This window comes from Blennius ocellaris (assembly GCF_963422515.1).
Source record: "Blennius ocellaris genome assembly, chromosome: 14".
Lineage (NCBI taxonomy): Eukaryota > Metazoa > Chordata > Actinopteri > Blenniiformes > Blenniidae > Blennius > Blennius ocellaris.
Window position 1 is genome coordinate 19796108 of NC_137663.1, and position 25989 is coordinate 19822096.

General features: G+C 41.5%; 1 protein-coding gene across 1 annotated transcript; it reads right to left on the bottom strand.

The window, feature by feature from the left end:
* Positions 1 to 4060: 4060 nt before the first annotated feature.
* On the bottom strand, positions 4061 to 20283 carry LOC308139656 (gap junction delta-2 protein-like; the record flags this gene model as incomplete). The annotated part of the gene is made up of 2 exons (XM_080509127.1): positions 4061 to 4925; positions 20213 to 20283. 2 exons carry the CDS (start codon positions 20281 to 20283, stop codon positions 4061 to 4063), a joined length of 936 nt encoding a protein of 311 aa, XP_080365253.1.
* Between the last annotated feature and the right edge of the window lie 5706 nt (positions 20284 to 25989).

Here is a 25989-nt window from a genome sequence, read left to right on the forward strand (position 1 = left end):
GTTCATAGTTTTACAGCATACCTTCACGAAATGCATTCCTAAATTCTTTCGGAACATTTTTGCTTATGTTTGAGGACGTTTATCATATATTTGCTGATTTTGAGCTTTTTTTTCTACGTTGCTCGCCGTCTTCTTGCAGTGCACTTGCAGTGCTCATGATTGCGCAATGCTGTCAGTCATCTATTTGCACGCTTTAATGCATGAGTTAGCAGGTAGGATGAACTGAAGTTAATGCAAATGTGCATCATTCCTAAAGAGCTGCAGTGAGCACTGGCTCGTATGGAGGTTGACTGACAGCTTTTTTCATAGCAACACTCACTACAGCATTACAATACTTTGGAACTAGGAAATCATTTATTTTCTGAACAACAGTCCATGCTTTCTTTTGCACTTTCAGTCATTTGCAAAATATGTTATTTCTTCTTTCTACTTCATTATTTGAGGTTCTCATAGGTAAACACATCTTCAGTGAGCAATTACCTGCGCTCCTTACCTGATCTGGAGGTCATGCAGCTGCAGCTGGAGCGCTGAAGAAATAAGCATGGCACAGCATGTTTCCAACTTTTACCATGTTTAAGTGGGAACTTGAGTGTTTTTTTTTCTTCTGCAGGTTCTGCTTCTGAGGAGCCACAGTAGATATGGTGCAGTGCTGTTTCTGCCCTTTACTGCTGGAGTCTCTGTGGTGTTTAACATCATTACTGCCCTCCTGTCGCCACAGCAACCGACCTGGTTACATCCTCAGGAAAGCTTTTATTTAGGCATTTATCAGCTCTGCATCTGTGTGTGTGTGTGTGTGTGTGTGTGTGTGTGTGTGTGTGTGTGTGTGTGTGTGTGTGTGTGTGTGTGTGTGTGTGTGTGTGTGTGTGTGTGTGTGTGTGTGTGTGTGTGTGTGTGTGTGTGTGTGTGTGTGTGCGTGTGCGCACATGTTAATGTTTAGCTCTTGTGTATCAAAATGTATATCACACAACCGGGAGTCAATCATAGCAAACCACATGTCAGTAAGAACACAGCGTGGCCCTTAAGTGAATGAATAACCACCACATTCAATATTCTACATCCTATCAGACAATCAACTTTATTAACACTCCTCTCCATTACCCTTGTCCCTCTTCCTCTGGTCCTACCGGGCTTTCAGTATTTCCCAGGATGTGGCTACATGCCGCCTGCACTGACGGAAGGTTTAATAACACTAAAAGGCTCACCACCCCCACACCTCTCTCTTCTCTCCCTCAGTAACCTTCCTCATTACTGAAATTATCAGGTTCAATCTAATAACTTAGCTGAGTCACAAGGAGCACCAGAAACAATAGCATGAATATTTTCCCCGTGGAAACATTGAGGTACTCACAGTGGGAACTTCTTTCTTGTTTTGTGGCCCATGCATTCCTCTCAGGAGTCTTATAACATTGAAGTGAACAGATTAAAAATCTATAATTCATCCTCAGGAACCCACAGAGTGTGCAGATGCATCTCTCAGAGATGTATCATTTCTCTGAGATGAATAATAAATGTTCAAGCAGGTTTTGAATCTGTGCAACTGGAAGTTCTGCATTGTATTCAGCATGTGCTCGATGACGGATATACAGTTTGGATGTATCCTACAGCTTACATTTTACTATAACACCACCCGGATGTGTGGCGGATAGTAAATGTCTATGTATTGGGTGAGTGATGGTTCCATGGTTATGTAGCATTTTCAAAGCACTGCCTAACAGCATTATTAAAAGTACACTAACTGAAGATTAAATCTAATGTTTGGTTTTTTTTATTAAAAGGCAAATTAATTAAATTTAATACAAATTCCAATTTTCATCATATGATACACTGTAGTGAACAATTATAATTGTAGGTGATATGACAGTTGAAGAACTATATATAATTACCTATCCACTTGACTTATACCTCATTTACTATATAAAAAGACTCTTACTCGCCCAGGTGTGATAATGCTTTTTATTCCCTATGGTGCCTGGCAGCCATTAACAACTGATTATCTTCATATGAAATTCCCTAGGAAGTTCAGCGTCAACCAAAATGTGCTATGCTGCATGAGATAAAAGTATGTGCAGTGTGTAATCTTAGTTAAGTGCATTTCACTCCCCACTCTCTCGTGAGATGTGTGAGAGTGAGCAGCCCCTGCTTCACTTGAATTTGAAAATACATGAATTTGATGTGTGTTATCCGGTCTGCTGGAAAGGGAGATGAATTTTATCCCCTTTGCAATGAAAAATAACTGAGAAGAAGAGGGGGGTGTGTGGCGTTTATATCCCCCGCTGATAAATTACACCATGGTGCATTTGTCGCGATGGTATATTCCTATTCTGATGTGTGTGATGCAGTGTTGTGGAGTTTCTGTGTAATTTAACTTACCTCGTAACATCAGCGTAAAAAGTAAAATGGCAACAAACCGTTGTAATTATCACATCTTTGTTAAACACAACACAACCAAAATCACTGCATAATAATTTATTCACATATTTGTTTTCACATACTATATATTTATATAATTATTGCTGCAATTGTGGCGCCTTTCAGGTATTCACTTCCAGTATTCCCATAATGATATTCTATGTTCATATCTCTTTATATTTTTCATCTTCATGCATGCTGAGTATTACATTTCACAGGAGCAGGATGCAAATAAATAAAACGGTCTCTTCTTAAAGTTACATGTCATAGTCTATCCATTCTAGTTATGCTTCAGTAACATGCCTTTTTCAAAGTCCATAAAGGGGAAAACACTTCTCGGAACATATAGTCTCCATTAGGGTGTAGGCATAACAAAGAGCACATTATTAATACATATTTTTAAAGCTGGCAATCTATGATTAATCGTCATAACCACCCAAACCCTCTTGTTCTCCCACCCATGTAAAAGCCTACCTATACCGCATAAGGAAAAGGCTAAGTTGTAATTATTACATTTCATCTATGTACAGTAACTTTGAAATATGGCACCAAATCTGCTTGTGAAAAAAAGCTTGAGGTTACACGTAAAATATTAGTGACTACAATACTTTTCCAGTTCAACTGATAAAGTCAGTATTTTCATTCATAAGCTCTCAACTGTAATCACCTTTTTTTGTTGTTGTTTTTTTTTTTGCAAGCCAAAGTGGAAAGACTGGCACGCTTTTTCTTCACTGCTCTGAAAGTAAGCAGCTACAGTATAATCTGCAGGCATGAGGAGCATCGTCGTGCATTAGCACAGTGTTGGAAAATATGTCTCATCTTTAAAGCACCTTGCGTCTCAGTTTGAGAAAAGCTTCCTGGGCAATGTCAGTCATTATTTTTAATAAACATCTAATGCAATAAAGACTGTAAAGACTAGTGAGAATTGTTTGAAAAAAAAAAAAAAAAAGTCAGACAAGAAATAACTGCTTTTCATTTTCTATCATTGCAGTGCTGATCGTTTTTGTGTTTGTCTTTGTAGATGCTTAAAAAAAGGTGCTTGTTTGTCCACGAAGTGACTTTGCTAAAACACTGTGGACAGTGACAAAAAACATTTTTATCTTTCTCTCAGTAGCTCAGATTAGTTAAGCATTCAATTTTCTGACTCTAGTCAGACTGGCTTTTTTCCCCCCCACACACACACATGCGTATGCATGCACACGCATAAGCACTTGCATATGCACACAAAATTGGAAAACAAGGGATTATCTCTGACCTACAGCAAAGGCAAATAATTAAGACTGTCAGATAATTCAACCTCAGATATCTTTACAGTATTTTCATATTGTTTGTAATTGCACACTTTTATCTGTGGGGTTCTATAAAGGCACCTAGAGTTCACTAGGCAGAGCAGAACTCCCGTAATGTACGTTTCAGTCTCAGTTTACGGCAACAAGGTTGCATTCTTGGAAAGGTGAATCTCCTCTCTTCAAGTGTCAAAAACTCTACTTGGTGAATTAATGTTTTGTCGTGACTGCACAGAGTCCGCCTGTGCTCCTGAATAATAATGCAGTGGTGAGTTTGTGCCCTACTGATCGGGGGTCCTTGGCCGGGGAAAAACTCTCCTCCAAAATGTGAAAGGTCCTCGAGCCCCCAGGCAGAGAAGCCTCTGTCAGACATAGGCTGACTCACTGGACTGGGTCCTGCCCAGGTTGGGGGCCTGGGACAGGTGTGAAACATCCTTCTTGCGCACCTCACAGATGGACTTCCGTCTGGCCTGCACACCTCGGATGGCCGTCTTTATTTTCCTCCAGCCAAGGTGGTTGAGCTCAGCCAGGTTGAGCAGCACACAAATGCCACTCACTGCAAACATAAATACCAGAAACACAGTCTTTTCTGTGGGACGCGACACATAACACTCCACCTCCTTCACACATGGGTAGCGGTCACACTCAAACATCCCAGGCACATTGAAGCCATACAGGAAGTACTGGCCGGCCAAGAAGCCAATCTCCAGGGCGTTGCGGAACACGACCTGGATGACGTAAAAACGGGAGATGCCTTCTTGCCGCCGGACTTTCGAACTCTTATGTGTTGGAGGGAGTCCTCGGGGTCCATTGGGGATCTCCTTGACCTCCAGGCAGTCATGGTCTTCCTTACTGCTGTCGGGATGCACCAGGATGCCGTTGATGTTGCGAGAGTGAAGCTTGCGAGCGTGATGGTCGTGATGGCGGCCGTGGTGGCCGTGACCGTGGTGATCCATGTAGGGATGCAGGAGTGAGTAGCTTCGATCACGGGCCTTAGCAGACTGGTGCACAGAATACGTGATGAAGCACAGGCTCGGCGTGCACACCAAGATGATCTGAAACACCCAGTAACGGATGTGCGAGATCGGAAAGGCCTTGTCGTAACAGGCCTGGTTGCAGCCGGGCTGCATGGTGTTACAGATGAACATGATTTGTTCATCTTCATACACCTTCTCGCCCACTATGCCAACTATCAGGATACGAAAAATCACCACCACTGTCAGCAGGATCCTGCAGAGAGAAAGAAGGACAAAGAGAAGGGTTGGAAGGGAGGAGGGCGAAAAGGAGAAAGAAAAACATGAGTTAATGAGGCGCAAATGCACAGTGATTCAGGGAATGTGAAGATGCGGCCTTTTATTTTGTTTTGTATAATCTGACTCGGGATTTAATAGCGATATGTTTTATGTATGCCTTTTAGTAGTTTTTATGAAACAAAGCAAATATGACAAACAGTTATAAAAAAAACCAACAACAATATTTTCAAATGTATTCACCCAGGAGACTGCATCAGATGTGTGTGTTTACGGATGTTTGTACGTGCTATCACAAAGCTGCTGTGACAAACAATACTGTGGGAAGGTGTAGCTGTGCACTGGATAGCATGCACACATCAGGTCACTGATCATGAAAGACCAACAGGGAGGGAGGGTTGTCACAAGATGATGGTGGTTTTAAACTCGTCTTCACTGGCTGGCTTCTTTTTTTCCCCAATGTAAACCCCTTTTATTTGCAAATCAAACTTTTGCTGTACAAAAACCAGAAACTGTATTGGGGGGCCATAATTGCAGAGCAGTAATCGGTATATTTATTAGATGAGTTGACATACTAGAAAACTGAGGCGCCTGTTAGCCAAATATCTTTACAGTTTCTCAAGAAGAGGTGATTATCCAAAACTTTAGTCTTAAAGCTGGGAGAACCTCCCACTGAGCATCATTAGTGCGTCGCTGCAGTTCCAGAAAGCTGCATCCAAGGACCATTGGATCAAGAGAGCGGTGCAGCTGCTTTTCAAAGCGTCGATGAGACTGGCGTTCTGTACTGTTATCTCCTGGTGTCGATCCAGCATGGGCACTGCGGAGGAAGACTGGGGCTTTCGGGCTGCATTGTCAGCTCTTTCTAATGAATGAGGAAAGCCTGCATATCATGGGGCTCCCTGGTATTTATACCTCAATGCAGTGGATGTGCATGATCCCACTGTGGAGGAGCCAATTACCTGGGATACACTTGCTTCTATGCACGAGAGACCGAGGTGAGGGAGACAAAAGATGTAGGAAATAGATGGGAACTGTTCCCCGGAAGGTTACGACAAGTGAGGTGAAAGACAGCAGCATAGGACGAGAGGTTATTTGAGGTAAAATGGCCCTCTTTTATTTTTAACGAGCGCACAAAATTTCCCTTGTTTTTACCCTTAAATCAACTGGAGCTCGGTAGTTTATCTTTTAATGAGAACTCAAAATAACCACACCAACCTTGTATGGCCTGTTACCACAGCAACCTGCAAATTAGTGAAAGGTGAGGACCTGCAAACAAGTGCAGGGATGTGGAAGATACACGAAGACACCCAGGTATTGCGAGTAAGTTTGCCTTACATTTCGAGCATAGCCTGGTTAGTTCAACTTATTTCTCCGTGGGGAACTAAAAAGGCAACTTGTTTGAACAGAGTGGAAGGTGGGTGAAGGTAAAAGCTGGAGCAGAGGGACATGTGTTTGCGTGAAACCGACTTTAAATAGAGCAGCGCGCTGCTGCGGGACTGTTTCTGCCCCACCTGCGAATGCATGGCTGTGTGTGCTTTTTGTGTGAGAAAGACAGACATAAGGACTCGGAGACAAAAGGGGAGAGTCAGCCATGTGTGTGACTTGTGCAAAATGGCAAACATGTCCAGCCGCCTGTGCTTGGAGCAGCTGCGAGTGTATACGCCACATTGACTTCCAGCGTGTTAGAAATTACCCCAGAGTGAATCTCTGTACCTTTAGATGTCCAAATTATGTGTGTAATTTACATAAAGATATTTAACCAAGATGTGATGCACTGCAGTGAGCTCGATGTGCATCTGCCTCTATTGCTGATTTGACAGCAGTGGATTTGACCAAAGAGTCCATATTGATGGTTCTCTGCTCTACAATTGACGCATACTGCTCACTCAGATGGAAATCTGTGCTTGACACTGCTCATTTATATGCAAATATTTGTTTAAATAATATAGGAAGTGTATGACTGACTCATGTGTAGCGTGTCTATGAGAATCTGCAGCATACATCATGACTGCATTCACTCCTGTGCTCCTAATCAAGGACCACTCGTCATCCCAAACTAATCACTACATTGGAATGATATCAACTAAATTCTGAAGTCTCACTAAAGTCAACAGCTCTTCAAGGTGCCACAAGTACGTAGCTCACCCCCCCCACCCCCCCGCACTGTATTCACTAATTACATTTTTTCATGTTTCTTTCAGTAACTATATTGTCTCCATGCGACTGTGAACAAACTCTATTCCTTGATCAAATCAACAAACCGCACTGATCAATAAAGTCACTCTTTTATCTTGTTTTGTTGGTTTTTTTCTGGAGATTGAATATAGTTTATTGTGTTAATCTCTTTGTAAGTTGTCCTTCCAATGCACACACACACACACACCGCAACATTTATTTCTGCACAAACTGATATTTCAAGCCAATGAAATATTTAGCTGCAAAAATGATTTCAGATTGTAGAAATCTTTACTGATAAGCAGCTAAAATATCGGAGGATCAGTTGAAATAATATTGTTTATCCCTCATAGGCAATTTATTTGAGCCTCCACCTTCTACACACCCTCCTACACTGCACATCTTCATTATCTTCAGTTTTTAAAAGTTAAAGGTTAGAACCTTAATATTACAAAGTTAAAATTTATATTCAATATAAGGCATAGTGATGCAATAAATAGGCAATAATGCTCACAGAGAATTACTCGACCACACAAATATAATTACCCAAAACCGTGTTATCAATATCATGTTATCATAGTATTATTACTCTTTATTAATCAGGTTAAACATATCTTTTTATTTTAACTTCCAAATGAATAGACCTCAGACATTTTGAAAAAAAAATTTTTCTGTAGTAAGTGAGATTGGTTACAGCGCTTCAGGTTGAATCGCAAGTTTATCTCTGATTCAACAAAACAAATATGGATTTCATGTTTTTCTTTGTACATTTGAGCATCATCTCTTTCTGGATTTGTCTCGAGGTTTGAACAGATATTCAGGGTGTCAATCCTATTTCCACATGCCTTCACTGCGTCTCATGCAATTTGTATTTGTGTTTGAAATCGATACGTGAGGCATAATGTGACTGGCTGACTCCACAGCTTCAACACACATCGCATAGATTCATTTTTCAATTATCCAGTGACCAGAGGCAACCTGAAAATAAAGCCTGTGAGCTGATTTTATGACGGTCTGAGCCGCTCTGAACAGATTGAATACAACAAAAACAGCTGATGAGGGCACAAAGGCTTCTTGGTGCTGCAAAGGATACAGCTTTAGTGATTGCGGTTATCTCAGTGCAGCTTTGTTGACCTCAACAGTGAGGACTTCCAGACATACTTATGGACTTTCAACAGTCAGTATCTGCTTGTTCAGTTACTACTTTTTTGTCATTAAAAAAACATCCCAAGACATTGCCTGTATTGAAGACTGTGGTGTGTGTGTATTTGTGCACGCTTGTGTATGTGTGTACACGACTGCTGGGTAACAGGATAATCAGCACGGGGCAGATTGCTGCATTAGCAGAAAACAGCACACGGAGGTTATCTGCAAACATCAGTGTTTTAAGTCCTGCAGAGTAACTGGCCAATACTGTAAGTCAGAGCAGATTCAGCCCGGAGGACCAAACCTGCAGAATATTCAACAACAGTCATAAATGATAAATAAGATATCTTTAATTCTTTGTATATCAAACCCAAGGGGGGCAGAATGAATAAATAAGCTCTCTTGTGTGGTTGCTTCAAAATGAAATCATAATGAAGACTCAGGCTTCCTGATACATTCAAACAAGCCCCTTAGATTGCTGCTGAATTATTTCTCCTCAGTCCACCGTTCATCACCTCAGTTAGCCGTGTGGCTTCCAGGGGAGATGCTTCAAGCTGAAAATAATCATTATATTTTGGGAGACCTTGCAAATTCCTGAGATTTCTCAAGTGATTTTAAAAGATGTAGAAGAGAAGTACTCCATCTGTGTCCCTTCATTTGGTTCAAACATGAAGCTTCTTTGTCAGTTTTCATATTCCTGTGGTGGATTAAGGACATCTGGCTTTTACAGAACGAGCAAAGACCACTTGCACCTCAAGGACATGCTGACATTTGAGTCGAGGGAGGAACAATGAGGCGAGCGAGTAAAGATAAGGAGGTGGTGCTTCACTGCAGCGTAAACCCTTCAATATGATCTGTAGGGAGCAGATTGACCTGCAAGATTGTGTGTCACAGAGCTGCTCTTCAACTGGTGTGTCGGCTGGACATGCAAGCTCCGTCTCTCCCAAAGGCCTCCACACACACAAACACACATGCATACGTTCATTCATACAGCAGCTGCTGCCGCCAGCCTCCGGGGAGAGCAGTGGCTTGGAGCACAAGAGCAGATGCATCAGGAAACAAACACACACACGCACACACACGCACGCGCGTGCTCGCACACAGTTCATGAATATGAAAAATCTTGCGATACTTTATACGAGTCAAGTGTAGCCAACGCATGAGGCCGTCTTTCTGCGGATGTAGGTGTGTACACAGGTTTCTGAAGGACTGGATGAGTGCAGCATTATCTGTGGAGAGACTCTGGATAAAAATATTCTACCCGCCCATACGCTCGCAATAATAAGCTCCACTGATTACTGATGGCAGTACATAATGAATAAAGACCTTAGCAGGCTAAGAAATTAGGCGGCTTAATCATCAAGAGTGCAGACATTTCTTTTTCTCGCGCCCCTCGTCACTTCTCTCCTCTCAGACTGTTTCAATGGCTTAACTTCTTGCCCACATACGAAGCAGACTTGCATGACCGCCTGAGGCGCCACCAAGAGTTAGCGTGACAGATGCATTAACATGAGACCAAGTTATGTCGCTGTTGTGATGAAGTGGATCACGCACTCAGTAGTCGAAGTGACGCATAAATACTCACAATGCTGTGATTAAGTTATATTTTTGGGTGCTTAATAGGGTTTTTTTTTACTATGTAATTCACAGACAAATCACATTATTTGTAAGTCACTGCTGAGTGCATCCGCAATTTTAATTACTGCGAAAACCTTTTGACCTGCTTATTTTGTTGGCAATATCTTTATTTTCCAACATCTTTTGAGCTTTTAAGTGAATAAACTGCAGGCATCGTAACAACAGTTATAGTCCAGTATACATTTTCAATATGTATCTCACCACTGCACTCAGGCCAGTTTTCATGATGGATTTTAAAGAGCATGTGAAATGTAAATGATTTGAAAATAATGTGTGCGGTTTTTCTTCACTGTTGGTGCCACAGCGTAGTGTCACCGCATGTTAAAATCTAATTATGTCCCATGATCATTCAACATCTCTGAGCTAAATGGCCTCCAGCTGTTTTTTCAGGATAAGAGGAGGAAACAGAGGAAGTTAATTGGAGGTGCCTCTCCAGGTATTAGTGTCGATTACATCCTACGCTGACAGACATCAATAATATCTTTGCATAGGAATGTTCAATGAAAATGAATAGTGTTGCTTGGAAGACATTTGTTTTATAACAGTCTAACCATGCAGGGTGATGATGCACAGCATCACAGATGCAGATTTGTTTTCTGTCCCATTTGTCTTTACATCATCTAAAATTACCCTTTCATCTCAATTCAAGATGAAGAAGGTACTCATTATGCAGATGTGTTTCTATCGAAACTCATTTTAAAGCTAAAAAACTTGAAATGAATGACATCAGCAGTTCATGTTGAATACCGCGCTGGACATTTTGCTGATTGCATCAAAATATCTCATGAATCAAATTGAGGCTTTCCAGTGTTTCTATGAATATTCAATATATTGGCTACATAGAAATAGAATACAGAGATGGTTTTATTCAGTTGCATATTAAAAAAAACAAAAATGCAGATCTTTATTATCTGCAAACGTGTTTGAAATCTACGCAGCTTTTAATCAAGAGTCAGCTTCCACACAAATTTAATTATTACACCTTGTACTAAGAAGCAGATCATAAAGAGAGTTGGTATTATTCTCAACTTCCATCATTTCATTAGTTCTATTATTTTTTATGTATTTATGTTTTATGTAATTTTATTTGCTCAGCAGATGAAATGTTTGTGGCGGAGGACACGAGTGAGCCTCGCCTTGCATAAATAAGTCACCCTGCAAAGGGAGTTGAACAGATTTTAATTATTTTGCTCGGCGTTGTTTAGTTTACACTCCCACGTTGTTTAGAAAGTTCCCATCTCTGTAATACATTGCAAACCGCAGGGGCCTTTTGTTTAGGTGTAGCTGCAGAATAATTGATCTGCGGCTTGTGGCTGCATTCCATTCCGCTCTGCTGAGGACATGTACTGAATTTGCAGAAAATTATGTCCGGTCCTTGAGCATATATATCTAAATAAATCAATAGATGGATTATGTAAATGACTGTAGTAATTTTTCACATTTTAATATATTCAGAGGAACTGGAAGGACTGACATGGCTTCACCGCCTCAGTCACTGGGCATCATCACCTCACTTGGCCGGCTCTTCAACAACACAATCAAAGACCTGGGTTTTCAAGGATGTAGGAGTAAACCTCCTTATATGAAGGATACGATTCTCATGATTACACCAAAATATGTGTAGATGGTCATTTAATGTACAGTAGAGATAACAAGTCTCAGACAAATCAGCAGGTTTTGGTAAAATGTTTGTTAAAGTTGTAAAGCTTGATCAAAGGTGATGTCACTCCCATCCCAGCCTAGTTATTGCAGACTGAGTTAAAGTCTTTCTCCTCCTCCCCACAGTTATAGCAGTCACTTTTCCACCACGTGGCTCTCAGGAATCATACGCTCATTATAAACTATTAGGTCGCTCTTTTTGAGAAGCACATTTTGCATTGTATCAGAATGCCCAAAGATTTTTACATTTTGTTTTTAACAGCTTTTTGGATCAGGGCAATTAAAAAAAATTCAAACATAAACAGAAGAATGCTTGTTGGCTAGGTAGGTTGCCCCTGATATAAAAGTCTGCAGCATGTTACAGTCATTTTATCATTTTCAATTGCCTTTGTTACGCTTACATTATATTCAGTCCTTGTTTCATAAAACAATAACTAATTTTAGATTTCACTCATCCCTTTTTCACTTGATCAAGACCCAGTGCTCCTTACCCTCATTGAAGCCATCAGAGAATAAAAAGCCACTGTTTCTGCCATGAGTTTTATCTCTTTATAGTACATTATCAATCTGAGCTACGATCAAGGGACAGCACTAACAACAGATTCCCTGTGATACACACACTTGTTATACGACATGAGTGTGTAAGACGCATTAAATTACTTTTGTCCGTAAAGGCCACCAAATTCAGCAGCTCCATTGCTGCTACAGTCGAGCCTATAATTGAGGTTAGTAAACAAAACCTTTTCTGTATGCAAACATAATTGCAGTATTTCATCACCTCTTAGCTCTGTTTGACTTTTTCAAAGCTAATTGCCGATCGTGTTTGCCGGTGAGCTGCTGAGTGTGTCTCTGAGCAGGAAGCGTTTCATGCTTGCATCTGGGAATTATGATCAATGAGAGCAGAGAGGGTGAATTAAAACAGACACCTTTCAAGCTGTTTAACCCAAACTATGAGCTGAGAGTTGCTAAAACGGTCTAATATTCTGGTAAAACATTTTGAAGTACAACACACATGTGAGTTCATTCGAAGTCAGTTAGTCCTTTATTAATGGATCAACTGATCTTTACAAATTTTTTATTTAACATCCTTGTGACCCTAATAGCGTATTTAATTAGAAATATGTATATTTTTTTGTTCTTCTCCATTTAATGATTTTTTTGTAACCTTTATATATGTTGGTGTATGCTCATGTTACTGTTACTGTGTTTCATTTGTAACAGTCATATAATTCTATTATAAATTCAGTTCCTATAGTTCATAAATTGGCAACTTCTTTTGAAAATGTTGACTGAAAAATGTAATCTACTCTGGGATCATTGGCTCTATTTCATTATCAATCTATTGATTGATAAGGTGTGCTATTGCTGCATAAATGACAACATGAAAAAAATGTGTTGGTTAATCAATAAACTAAAAGGTGTACAGGTGAATATAGAGTGTACAGAGTGGCCAGATGAGGATTTCTTCCATCATGGTTTATTTTTGATGTAAAACCTGTTTCTGTCATATTTCTTATCCTAATTCACAGTCTGCTCAGGCAAACAAAATACCAACACTTTGTCGCAGCTCACAGCTTCCTGCATAAAATCAAAGATAATGCCCTGTAATTTAAAGCAGATTTTTACTTTTAATTGGAATACTGGATTGGAACACAGGTTGAAGTTAAATATATTACATGATATATGTCAATTGATTTGGTCGCAGCCCCGAGGTGTGAGGATCAGATGTGGATATGTGTTTGTAAATGCTGAGATGAGCAGCTGATTGGTGGAGTAGAGACCTGTTTCTGCAGAGGTTTATATAATGAGATAATGCACCACGATGCAGGGTTACTGCAAACACCAGCATTCTGCTTTTTTTGATTTGCTTTGCTTGATTGCATATTTTGTTCTTTGAAACTCTGAAGAGCGAGTAAACCATTTTCTTCTTTATGTATTGCAGTTAGTTGATTTAAAATAGGACTTTTGACTTTAGTGTTCTCATTCTCTCTTATTTTTTTTTTTTTTAACAAATCATCTAAATCAGTGATTTTCAAAGTGTCAGGCGATGAAAGAGCCTGAATCACGTTGCACCCTTCAACTCTCAAGCTCTCCCACACAAAATCACAGTTTTTCTTTCTGTTTACATTTTCAAATACACTCACCGTTCAGTAATTGTTTCTGTATGTTGATTTAATTTCACCCCACGTGTGAAGTCGTGGAAATTTAAGCTCATTGCAGGAAAATGCTACTTGCCCGCGCCGAGGCTCCTCCACACACCACTGATGTGTTGTTGGAATGATTAATGTCCTGTGGTGGGTGAACGCTGAGCTCAGCTTTACTGGCAAAGTCCTCCTGTCAAATACTATAATCAATAGCATTCAACATCAGGGACTGCTGCACAAATAAACTAATGACAAGTCTAGATGTGCAGAAAAACGGTTTAATTTGGGAGACAATCTCGCTCCTTGCTGCAGGATGATGGATTAGTAATCCTCTCAAAGGGTGAGATATCGACGCCATTGTTTGGCTTTGCAACACAATCTTCTGTGGCACTATAGATTTTATCTGGGATGATGACTATTAATGGAACATGGAGTACATTTGAATCTGCTATTAGTCAAAATGATGCCCTCAATTTCAGCGGAGCATTCTTACGTCTTGAATTATTTGAGAGGAACTAGGATGCCCTTCTCAAAGTAGGGTACTGTCTTCCTGTGGATATCCTGACCCATTTAGAGGAAAGTGGGGAGAGTGAGTCCATGAAAACGAGTGAACAACTTCGGGGCAGAGACGCAGACATGTCTCCACGAGACAGACAAGAATGAGCTTCATCAAACATCTCACTGCAGTCTGTTGAACTGAAGATTTTTTCCTTTTTGCCTTACAAATCACAGCAGGGAGCAACAGGGTATTCTATACATCCGTTCATAGAAAGCTGGTCAACTCTACATACATTTTTAATGAATGTCTTGACATCAGCTAAAACTTGGAACAACAGCCACATCACATTTATTAAGATTTTATACTCATGTCGTGAGTGGTAGATGATGAATAATGTACCTCTGGGAAAAACAAGTGATCGGTCAATGGACAAACATCAATAAAATAACAGCGATGTAAACTCTCTTGAAGGTGTTTCACATAAAATATGAAAGATAAAAATACACTGAGTGTATTCGCTGCTGCAACTACTGAGAGCTGCAGCCTCTTATTAAAGGTTCTGTTTATTCAGCCAAAGCTGTGTTGCCGTGTTTGCAGAGATGGTAAATTTTGCATGTAATTTAGCTCAGAATGGCTCCACCGTCATCTTGTACAGGAGCAATATTATTACTTTCAAATGAAAATGAAATTAAAAAACAACAACAACAAAAAAGAATAGGTGTCTGGTGTATTTTTAGCGCACCTCATCAATACGGAGGATGCATATCGAGCCGTATGCAGGCTGTTTCCTCAGCAGCAGGTCACTCAGCAGCTCCAGAGGAAGGAGCTCTGACACAGATTCTCAGTACTACACCTCTGCAGTGGGAAAACTTTTCCTCCTTCCTCTGCCCCCACCCTCCTCTTCCTCCTCCTCCTCCTCCACCTCCCCCCCTCCTTTGTACCCTCTCTGTTCTGCCTCCGCAGTTCACATCATCTCATCTCTTCCCATCCGACAACCTTTATTATTTTACTGTCCTGAGATCACTCTGGGCCTCCATTAAAGCTGCCTTTTTTTTTTTGCTCTACTTGTCTTTGGCACTGTCCTCGCTACAGCATTGCAGTCCAGAGTAAGATGCATCACTACGCTTCCTTTCTCTCTTCTTTCCTACCTGCAAGGTAGCACAAACCCAAAGGCACAAATCTTCTCATGGTAGAATGCACGTTTCTTTCTCACAAAAGCACACCTGTGGTCCTCGACAACATCTGAGCACCAGATGTGATCCAGAAAAACCACGTTTGAATCTCTCATGTGTGGACAGCTGTGAATACGTTTAATATTTTCATGAGCATAACATTTGAAGTGTTTTACTACCTAAACATTAGATTTTACACATGAGCGATAACGATAGATGACGCTGGCTGCAGAGAAGTGTCCTTGACTTGTTTGCAGTGTTACATGAACAAATCTGAGCTTTGGCAGATCAGCATATACCGGCGGTGCTGTGTCTCACTAGAATAAACAGCATCTTTGCATTAGGTGGTGCATTGTGAAGGTGTTCAAATGCTGCATCGATAACAAATATTAAAAAGGAGAAAAAAAACTAAAGTCAATCAAAAACACTTCTTTTTTTTTTATTGTGAAAACTATTTGTACATGATTAGTGCTAGTTTCTGTACGGCAGTTTCACATAAGCTGCAGACGTGTGGACATTTTTATTCGTGACAAAACTGTATTCATAAATTTGTAGTCAAAAGTACAAGTTGATTTCATGGGAGCAAAATTAAAATACACAACTACAAACATTGTCAAGGCTGCTGCTGCTGTTTTCTTTTTCTTTTTCTTTTTTTACAAATCTAGCAGGAAAACATTTCATTTTGATGACAACCATCGAACATATTAATATGCAAAGAACAAACGACCCTGTGTACACACAGTTTTAAATCTTCTGCTGAAATCCTGTGAAATACTCTTACATAAAAATAGTGGTGGATTTGTCATGATCCGTTAGAGGCTACATCTGCCCATCAAAAACTAAAATGTTTACTTAACAGACTCAGTGAGACAGGTTGAGATACTTTATAGGCCAGTTATCTAATGCTGAAAGCCCCCGGGTCATCAATATACTGTCAGTTCAACTTGCGTGAAAAAAAGGGGCTAATGCAGCCTTGACAATGATTTTCTTTCTTTTTTTTTACTGTGTGATCAAAATTGCAAGTCATTGGTTATCCATGCACACGGTGTACATTGCACAGTTAGAAGTCAGGCTTGTGAAATCACAATACACAAAAATTAATCTGTGAATGAGTCACATTATGCAAGGCACCTGTGGTTAGTCGGAGGCACAGAAGCAACTCTCAATTTGTCTGTCTTTCTCAAATACCATAATTAAGCTAACCTATGCCACTGTGTTGAACTGGTCCGTCTCTATTTTTACCAACTGCTCTGTATTCCTGGGTTTATTATCTATCCTATGCCAGGACATAGGTTAGCTTAAAGCCTACAATTAAGGAACAGCTTAATTGTAGCTGGATAAGACAGTCTAGACATCCGATAACACTGACAGTGTCTCGTGGCGAAACTAAGTCCTTATGACGGAACTCAAAAAGATGACTGACATGCAACCATGTTCCAAAGTTTTGATGCAGGGGAGACTTCAGCCATAGGGAGACATCACTGTTCTGTACTTTGGAACTGCATCCTTTAGACTGCAAGCGCACACATGCAAACTCTCGGAAAGTGAACGACACACAGGCTGAACATCCTACTTGTGATGCCATCTAGCAGGCGCTGCATGCTCTGGGCTTCACCTTGTGAAGTGCGGGACTTCACAATGCACAATAGTGCAACACTACATCACAGTTGGTTGTGTTCACAATGGCAGCGGACCACACCTGACCACACCCAACGGTATTGTTGGGTGTGGTCAGTGGGGCGACAGACTCGAACCTTTCAACCCATAGAGGTCAGTGCAACAATTTTGACTCCAGACATAATTTAGTTCGGAGTTGCTCATTAACAATCTACGAGGCACCTTTACAGCACAAAACTGTGCCAGTGGTGAACAATTCTCCAACTTGCTGGTACATCCAGAAACATCACTCTTATCATTTAAATGTTAAGTGTCACTGATTTCCTGACCATGCAGACACATGCTTAGGATTAGGAATCAAGTTGTTATCTTTAGTAGCTATTACTTTGAAATGTCTAATGACTGAAAATGCTTGTCTGAAGGTAAATAGCCGTGATCCAGACCACCACTAAATGATATAGTATCATTGTCCAATACTGCTTTATACTTCTGCATTACACTCCCTGAGAGCAAGCTACCCTAAAAGGGGTCGAATCAGACTGCAGAGGGTTAAAAAAAAAAAAAAAAAAGGATTCACCTACCACCAAAATACTCACAAATAATGTACAAAGTGATTCCAAACACAGTATTTCTTGGCTTACATTGCATGGACAAGCAGAGTGGAAGGAGGGAACCCCATTGGAAAGCGGCTAATGTTACAGCTAATACTCTAGGGTCAGCTACAGTGCCTTGTAGGACAAACACAGTCTGGGAAAAGCCAAACACAAAGGGATCATTTACAAAGCATTCCACTGATCTCAACACACTTTCACCTAGCTGGGGATTTTGTGGGAACTAATTTCTGTATCAAAGATTATTGCTTTTACTAATTCATGTTCTCATAAAACAATCTGGTGTCATGTCATTTTAAAGGTTTTGACACAGTGGTATTTGATCTACCAGACTTTAGACAAAAGCTGGTGCATATTGAGCTATTCTACATTGATCCAAAGGACCATTTTTACTTTTGGTTGGGTTTTTTTTTTTTTTAGCACATCATAGATATCCCAGGCACACGTTTTAATGTTCAGCCAGTGAATTGCATGATCAACAAATGGTTCAAATTAAGCAGATCAGAAGAAAGCGTCAAATCATCAGGGTATGCATTACGACTTCTGAAAGAGGTAACAGACAAATTGAGAGTTGCTTCTGTGCCTCTTGAGAATCTGTAGGTGTCTTGAATCACACAGCGATTAATTTTCAGCATAGCTTTGTGCCCTGTACCCACAGGGTGTCACTGATTCAGCTGCCAGGACTGGATTTTAAAGCTGCATTAAGTGATTTTTTTGACCACTAGGGGGCGGAAAGACTCCAAACCACGTTCACAACAGTTAGCATCTAGCTTATCAAGTCGTTATGGCTAACACGTTAGCAAACAGTTGCCTACTCACATATCCAGCAGAAACAGAGCAACACGGACATCCCTTTGGTCTCCTTTTTCTGGCCACCTGTTGAATGTAATTCCAATATTCACTGGCGTTTTAGCCCTCGTTTGGTCTTCCAGCTCGTGAAAAAATACCTGGCACTGTATAGCTTCCTAAACGCCCGACCATCTTCACTGGTCCCTTCAGCTTGTTGAAATTATGCGCCGGACAGGTAACGTACAGGTAGGCTGTTTTGGGCCTCTGTGGCTGGGAGTAGCCGCCCGCATTCATTTAAGGGTCAACAGTGTTCTGGTTTAGTCACTCAGAAAACCAAAACAACAAGCTAATCGTGGCCGAAAGCTGTGTAGAGCTTCAAGGTGGGATGTTGATTCTCAATGGTAGTAACAATACTACCAATCCCATAAAAGGAAGGGAGTCAGTCGTACAAAAATATTGCTTAATGCATCTTTAAATCAAGTCAACATACAGGTTTTCAATCCACCTGAGAACTAGACCAGGTGATTTCACTGTTAAATGTGCTTTCAACCACCGGGGGAAGAGCGGTCTGAAATGACATGGTGTAGTATTTGGTTGGAAGGAAAATCTCCATCACACATGGTTTCAGATCCTTGAACAACAGAGGTTTGGGTATAATGCGGCTCACATCATCTCTGTATCTCTGCAGCACTGCTGATTTGGTGAGTACTGCCTTGCAGCAGGCAGTAAATGTATGAGCCAATTTTCCCTCCTTCAACTTAGGCACAGGGCAGAAAATACACACACACTCACACATTCATAAAAAGCCACTGGAGCATACACAAGGTCATAGGTTGTGCCCTTGTTTCAAGCTACCTGTCATTTGGGTTAATGAGCATAGCAGTGCAATCACATTCACTGTCTTCTTGTTTCTTCTTTCTGAAAAGCAATTTTGATATTAGAGGGCCGCACGTCCACGTTTCAAGGGCCAAAGCATGTTGACTCCTCTTTTTTCAACACAAGCACCCTGGCGTGACATTCGGATTGTGTTCAATGACTGGAAAATCCCACTTTTGCATTGAATTAATCACACAGAGATGATGTGGAGCTCATATTTCACACAGATTTTACAGCATGTCTCCATGGCATGTCTCCACTGCTGATCAAACTAAAAGCTCATCTGTTCAACTCTCCACCTCATTCTCACGCAAAATAAGAGAATGTGTCTCAGAAGACTTTCACCCCTATTTGTCTGCAAGTGACAGTAAATTGAACTGACGTCTTCATATCACTCTTTCCCAGATCAGTCATTTACTCCCCTTTGATTCTACCTTCTACACCTGCTTGTTTGCCATCCTTTCATCTTCCGCACCTCTGCTCTCCACTCACTCCTACTCCCCTCTCCACCTTCTGTCCTATTGGTCTGTCGCCAGCAGCATCAAGTATAATCTATCAGTGGCATAGCTTTTAGGTGGTATCAACACAAGAACCTCTCTGAATTAACCTTACTACTTAGTGAAGTCTGCTAATGATTATGTGCAATTAGTTTATCCCTTAACTAATGTTGAGTGTGGCTGATAAGAGTGAGGAGAGCAGGGGAAAGGAAAAGGACAGAGGAGGCAGTGAAGAGGCTGTGGGGGATTGGAGAACAGAGGAGAGCACTGGGACAAGCCTTGAGGAGGAGGATGAGGAGGGTGTCTCTCTGAGGGGATACCATCAACTACTCCACACACAAAAACAACGTGGAATGTGCATAAAGACACACACAGAAATTGGGGTAAACAAAAACCATGAGTACAAAACTAGAAACCTTTGGGCACAAAACAAAAGTGTCCTACCTCCCAATCATGGTAGAGTGCTGCTGGACAGCCGCTTCCAGCAGCCTCTCTAAAATGGTCCATTCTCCCATGGTGATGGAAAGGTGGCAGAGCGGTCAGAAGAAACGGGTTTCGAGGAGCGGACTCCTCTTTCTGCAGCAGACTCCTTCTTCTTCCTCGTCCCTGGACCAGCAGGGACACCCCCGACCCACCGTCCGTCTCCCTTTTGACCTCTACACGTTGACCCGGTCTCTTCTTAAGTGTGTCCAAGTGTATGTGAGTGTGTTTTGTTGGGCCCGTCCTGCTGTGCTTCTTCCCCTCCTGCTGGAGGAGAGGTGCTGAGCTGATTGCTTCCCCCCTCCTCACTCCCCCTCAGTCCCCCCCCTCCTCTCCTGTGCAGTGATGCTTGTCCTCCCCTCCTGCCGCACAACTCCACTCTGCGCTACAGCATATGCTATAGCTCACTGTATGACAGCCATGATCACCCTTTCTTTTCCACTTGTCTCTTTCGTCCCCCCTTGCTTTCTTCTCCTCTTTCCCGTCTGTCCCCGTCTTCGTCCTCCACCCTATCCCCAGGGCACTCCTTGTACTTCAGCTGCACTCCCTGCCATCGGTGCCGCTCTGTGCTCGTCCTTGCATTGTGTAGGATCTTTGCCTTTGCTGCACCCTTGCTGCTCTAACCTAAACACACACACACCACATATAGCTTATCCTCCTTGGTTCACCTCAGCACTGTAAACACACACTTGCACTCGATGACAGCTCGGAATCCCACTCTCCCACTTCCTACTGAGGACTACAGATCCACACCAGCACACAAAGCTTCTGCCTGCTGAATGTCATTTCATGACTGGAGGAATGGTAGCTCCCTCAGCTCCGAGCGCTACAAGGACCCATAAAAGCCTGCATAGACACACACACACACACACACACACACACACACGTATACACTCACTCAGAGCCGCACACGCAAGCACGCTGCCACCCAGCCCCTCAGTAATAAATCAGCTGCCTTGCTGCATCTAGTGAGGCTGAACCAAGGCAGTGTGCTGCAGACCTGCTGTCCTGTGTTGTCCCCTTGGCTAATTTCAGCACAGTCCGATGCCCAGAGTCATGTCTGCCGCAGAAAGCTGGGATGAAAAGCTGTCCTGGGAAGCCTATTTCTGGGTTCCATCATCTTGCATCTCCCTCTCTCACCCTCCTCTCCTCCTCCTGCTCTCCTCCAACCTCCACCCTCTTCCTCCTTCCCCTCTTGTTTCTTTCTTGTTTGTGTTCAGATCTCAGTCCTGCCAAGCACCTCTGTCTCAGCGCTCAGTCCCCATCTCTGCTCTTTGCTCTCCTCTCTGTCTCTGTGTCTCTCGCTCGTTCATCGCTCTCTCTGTCACACTGTGGGAGCCTGCAACACCCCTCCTCCTCCTCCTCCTCCTCCTCTTCCTCCTCCTCTCATAGATCTGCTCTCTCTCATCTCTCTCCCGCCCTCCTTCCCTTCTTTGCTGCCTCCTCTGGTAAATGTGCTTGGATTGCTACCCTGATCGCTGCTTCACTTATGTTTGCAAGAATGCCTCCCACCGTACTGCTGTGTCTGTTCCTGCCTGATGTTGCAAAGAAAAAACGGATTCCAGATCTAACCGTGCTCCCTGCCTCTGTCTTCCCTGCAATCCTTTGTTCCAGTCTGGAAGCCCCGGCTGTGTTTCCCAATACACTTTCAAATGCTTTCTTGCTCTTTTTTTTTTCCTCACTCTGACACACATCATCCAGCTTGTGTTTCCAAGAAGGAGGATTACAGGAGAACTGTCGCGGGGCTCCACCCCATCCCCCATCTATCTCCTCCCTTTCTCCATCATACTGTATTGTGGATGACAACACACCTATTTTACCCTGACCCAACCCCTTATGGCCTTTCTGTATTTCCTCTCCTCATCTTTTCTTTCTGTTCCTCATTCTATCCACCCCCCCCCCACACTTTTCTGATATAGCCCCATGTTCTCTCTCTCTCTCTCTCTCTCTCTCTCTCTCCCCCCCCCTCTCAGGAGAGATGAGCACCGTATTGTACTTTGCAGTGACATTGAAAGCTGCATTCATTAGATTTATATTAAGGTGATGTGAAAATGTGATGATCTCCCCGCATTATACCAGCCCACAAAGGCAGATGTACAGTATGTCATGAATGGAACACACCACCACACCTATGTAGTAGACAAATACACTGCAACTCCCCCCCTCCCCAAACCATAAAATATAGATTCAAAACCAGTGAAAACGCAAAACTGCAGGTTTTTTTTTTTTTTTTTCCCTTAGATGTGAGTCATAGTGAGGTTTCCCCATCTAGAAGACTGAGTCAAGTTGTGAAGACGTAAATGATGCAGTGGCATGACATAAAACCAGCACACCAGAGTGAAGTCATAGCTTGAGGTGACAAGTTCAATTCATTTGTGTCTTGCTTCCTGTTAGTCACGGTCCTTTGATTTTGGGTGACATCTTTTTCTATTTGACGGCTCATTTGTTGCAGAATAGGGTGCATGCCCGTCGGTCTGCTTCTGAGAATTTCACATTCTCTACACAACACTACTCAACACAACAACCTCTACAGTACACGACACGTCAATGTATCCATTATGCAGGCATGCACAGATGTGAAATGTTTCTATATGTGCAGGTGGGAGGAAAAGAGGAGGAGATAGCAGGAGAGACAGAGAGCAGGGTTTTTTGTTTGTTCAGCATCTTCAGCGGGGGGGACTTGGGGTCTTTCCCTCACCAAGGACATATGGTGTATGAGCGCTGTAGAGTAGGGAGGGGGTATGCGGGGGTTGAGTGAGATGGCTTCACTTTAACAAGGCTTGGATCGCAAACGGAGCAGCTGAAGCACTGGCATCAGCCGGCCAGCTCTCCGAGAAACAGACTTCAGAGCATGAATGGCACATGAATGAGAAAAAGGGGGCGCAGGTGTGCTTTTTTTTTTTTTTTTCTTCAGTGACCTAGAACAGTGAGTTTAAACAAGCTTAAACACACATACTGTACTCGCACATGCATAACGCACTACCGTTTACTTACATCACTGATAATACAAATGAGAATCGTATTAGTGAAAGTATAGTGGCTCTTGTCCTTCCGCATCTGGTTTTTCCAAGGGAAAATGAAACAGATGTGTTTGTTCTGCAGTACAAAGAAAATAAATGGGTAAAACCTAGCATGCGCATGTTGTGTAAATTGAATTATGTTTAATACAATAATGATGCTTATTTCAGCAAAACTGATAGTGACCTTATTTTCACACTACACACATCTCTTGGGGATTGTCAATATTTAAGCCAATGTTAAATGAGTTATGTAAAAGTAAAACTATCCTGACAATATAGACACTTGATAAAATATGCAAATCTGGCATAATTATTAATAAATGAGCATACGATTAAGGAGATGTTTGGTATTGAAATGAATGAACGTAGAAAAAAAGAAGCTCCAAGGTTTATAACTGTAGCTCAGTAGGAGGTTTCTTGTGCATAAATATGGCCCAGTGTTCTCAACTTTTTTTCCCTGAAGCCACTGTTTGCCTCTAATAAAGGCTGCAGAAAAAGTCCTTGTTGATTTTGCAGCTTCAAACGCAGTATGTGCATTCCACAGACTAAGCAGGGCTTTACTTTTGAGTCGGCCACAGAATTACTTATATGTGTACTCTTTATTGCAATTTCCACATTCTCCATCTTTTTAATATATGTGCAATTTTTGAGGGCTAACTACTAAAGCACATATGGGATTATGAAATGGTAACATTCTTGTAAGCACAAAAGCACGAGACCATATCCCAGGTCTGCTCGGTGGCTTATCAAAACTTCACTCCTCACGTGGTCACCATTTCCTCATTTCCTTTCCTTTTCTGGGAGGAAATGAGGAAGCAAAGCCCATCATACCTTATTTTTACATCCCGTTACTGTCTTATGTGATTTTATTATAGAAAACTAACACAAACCAAACGCTTCTACAGTAATTACATTTCACAGATTTGCGGCTGCACAATGGAGTCACACTCAAGAAAACAATTCTCGGTTTGATTCCAGGCTGGTGGGCGTTTCTGTGTAAAGTTTGAATGTGCTTCTTTTTTAATACACTGGTTTGCTCCAATAGGTGAATATGGGCATGCCAGGCAAGTTTGTGTGTGTGTGTGTGTGTGTGCATGCGCGCATGCGTGCGTGCATGCGTACGTGCATGTGTGTTTTCCCTGTGATTGACTGGTGTGTTCAGGGTGTAACCTTCACACGCAGTGGGTTTGACTCTTGCGCACCGCAACAGAGATAGATTGATGATATCATACCTTTGTAAAACAATGTTCTCTGAAGTGTTTTAATCAATTGCTGTATTGTTCTGATCATTAAAATAACTGCAGTTCTTTGGTATGTCAACAACTACTTGCATGTTTTGAATCGCTAAAAATACTGTAGTTAGTTGTTTTTTTTAATGCAGGATATTATTTTAAAAAGTACTTGAAAATTGTAAAATATTAATTTTCATCAAATTTATCCAAATCATCTAGTTAATATTAAGTGCATAACATTAATTAAAGAACATCAGTCTCTGGGTGGGTAAGTAAATAAGTCACCTTGTGTGGTGCCTCAGGGCTGAGGCACTCAGGACAGCAGCTGTTGGAGGATCTGGAGGTCACGAGCCATCAACATGAGCAGCAGTGCATCTTGTAAACATCATGGCATAATAACCGTTTTTAGAGTGTGTCATATTAAAGCTAACAAGTTAGACTTCCACTTTCACACCTACATGCTGCTACCCACAACTGTGATTTATATTTGTTCACAAAAACAACTATTGCCAGTTGGCTCTGTGTTGACCCATTGTCTGCAAAAAGCAGTATATAAATAGTAAATATGAAGAGCTTGCATGTGTGAACATTGGGGTGATGTTTCCAACTGGTCCTAACTGAACAAATGAGTATGTCATTCTTCAAAAAAACAACAAAATTACCCAAAGGCCTGTGGCAAAAGCTGACCTCTTCACTTCAAAGGTGCCTGACTTTTTTCTTTTGAGGGGGTCATCTAAAAAATGGTCCAGGTGTTACCCAGAAACTAGGAGCCGGAGGTGGTCTCCGCCAGTCATAAATTATAAAACACTGAAATGAAGCAAACAACAAGTGATAGATCTGGGCAGGACATGTTTAACTCCCGCATATAAAAAAACAAAATAAAATTGAGGTTTTGATGAATGCAAATGCAATGAAGAAAAAAAAAAACCTACACTTACACCGTTTGGCAGAAACTTTCTGTATCTGTGAAGACTTATGACAGCTGGAATTTCATGAAAGAGGAGGATGTGTTCTAAACTGAGGTCCATCCTGAACAATGTCTCCCACCCACTCCTTGATGACCTGGTCAGCAACAGGAGCACCTTCAACAACAGACTGATACCACCAAAGTCAATACAGGAAATCCTTCCTTCCTATGGCCAGAAGACTCTACAAGTTCTCCTGGTAAATAGTGTTAGTGTGTGTTTTTAATCAATTCCATTCTTTCCATGCTTATATTAGTCACTTTGCAGGTCCACCATATATGACACAGTTAAGCCTTGCACATATTAATAATTACTATTACTTATTTAATTCAAATTCAGTCTTATTTGATATGTTAACTTTTTTGTGCATAGTTATTATGTCGACTGTTCTGTGTGGTGCAACGCTGGATAAGAATTTCCCTGTAAGATTTAGTATTTCTATTATTTTCTTAAAAATACAAAAATAATCATAATAATTTAAAAAAAAAACTGAGTGTGTAGCTGTAGAATCGTGGTTGTGATGT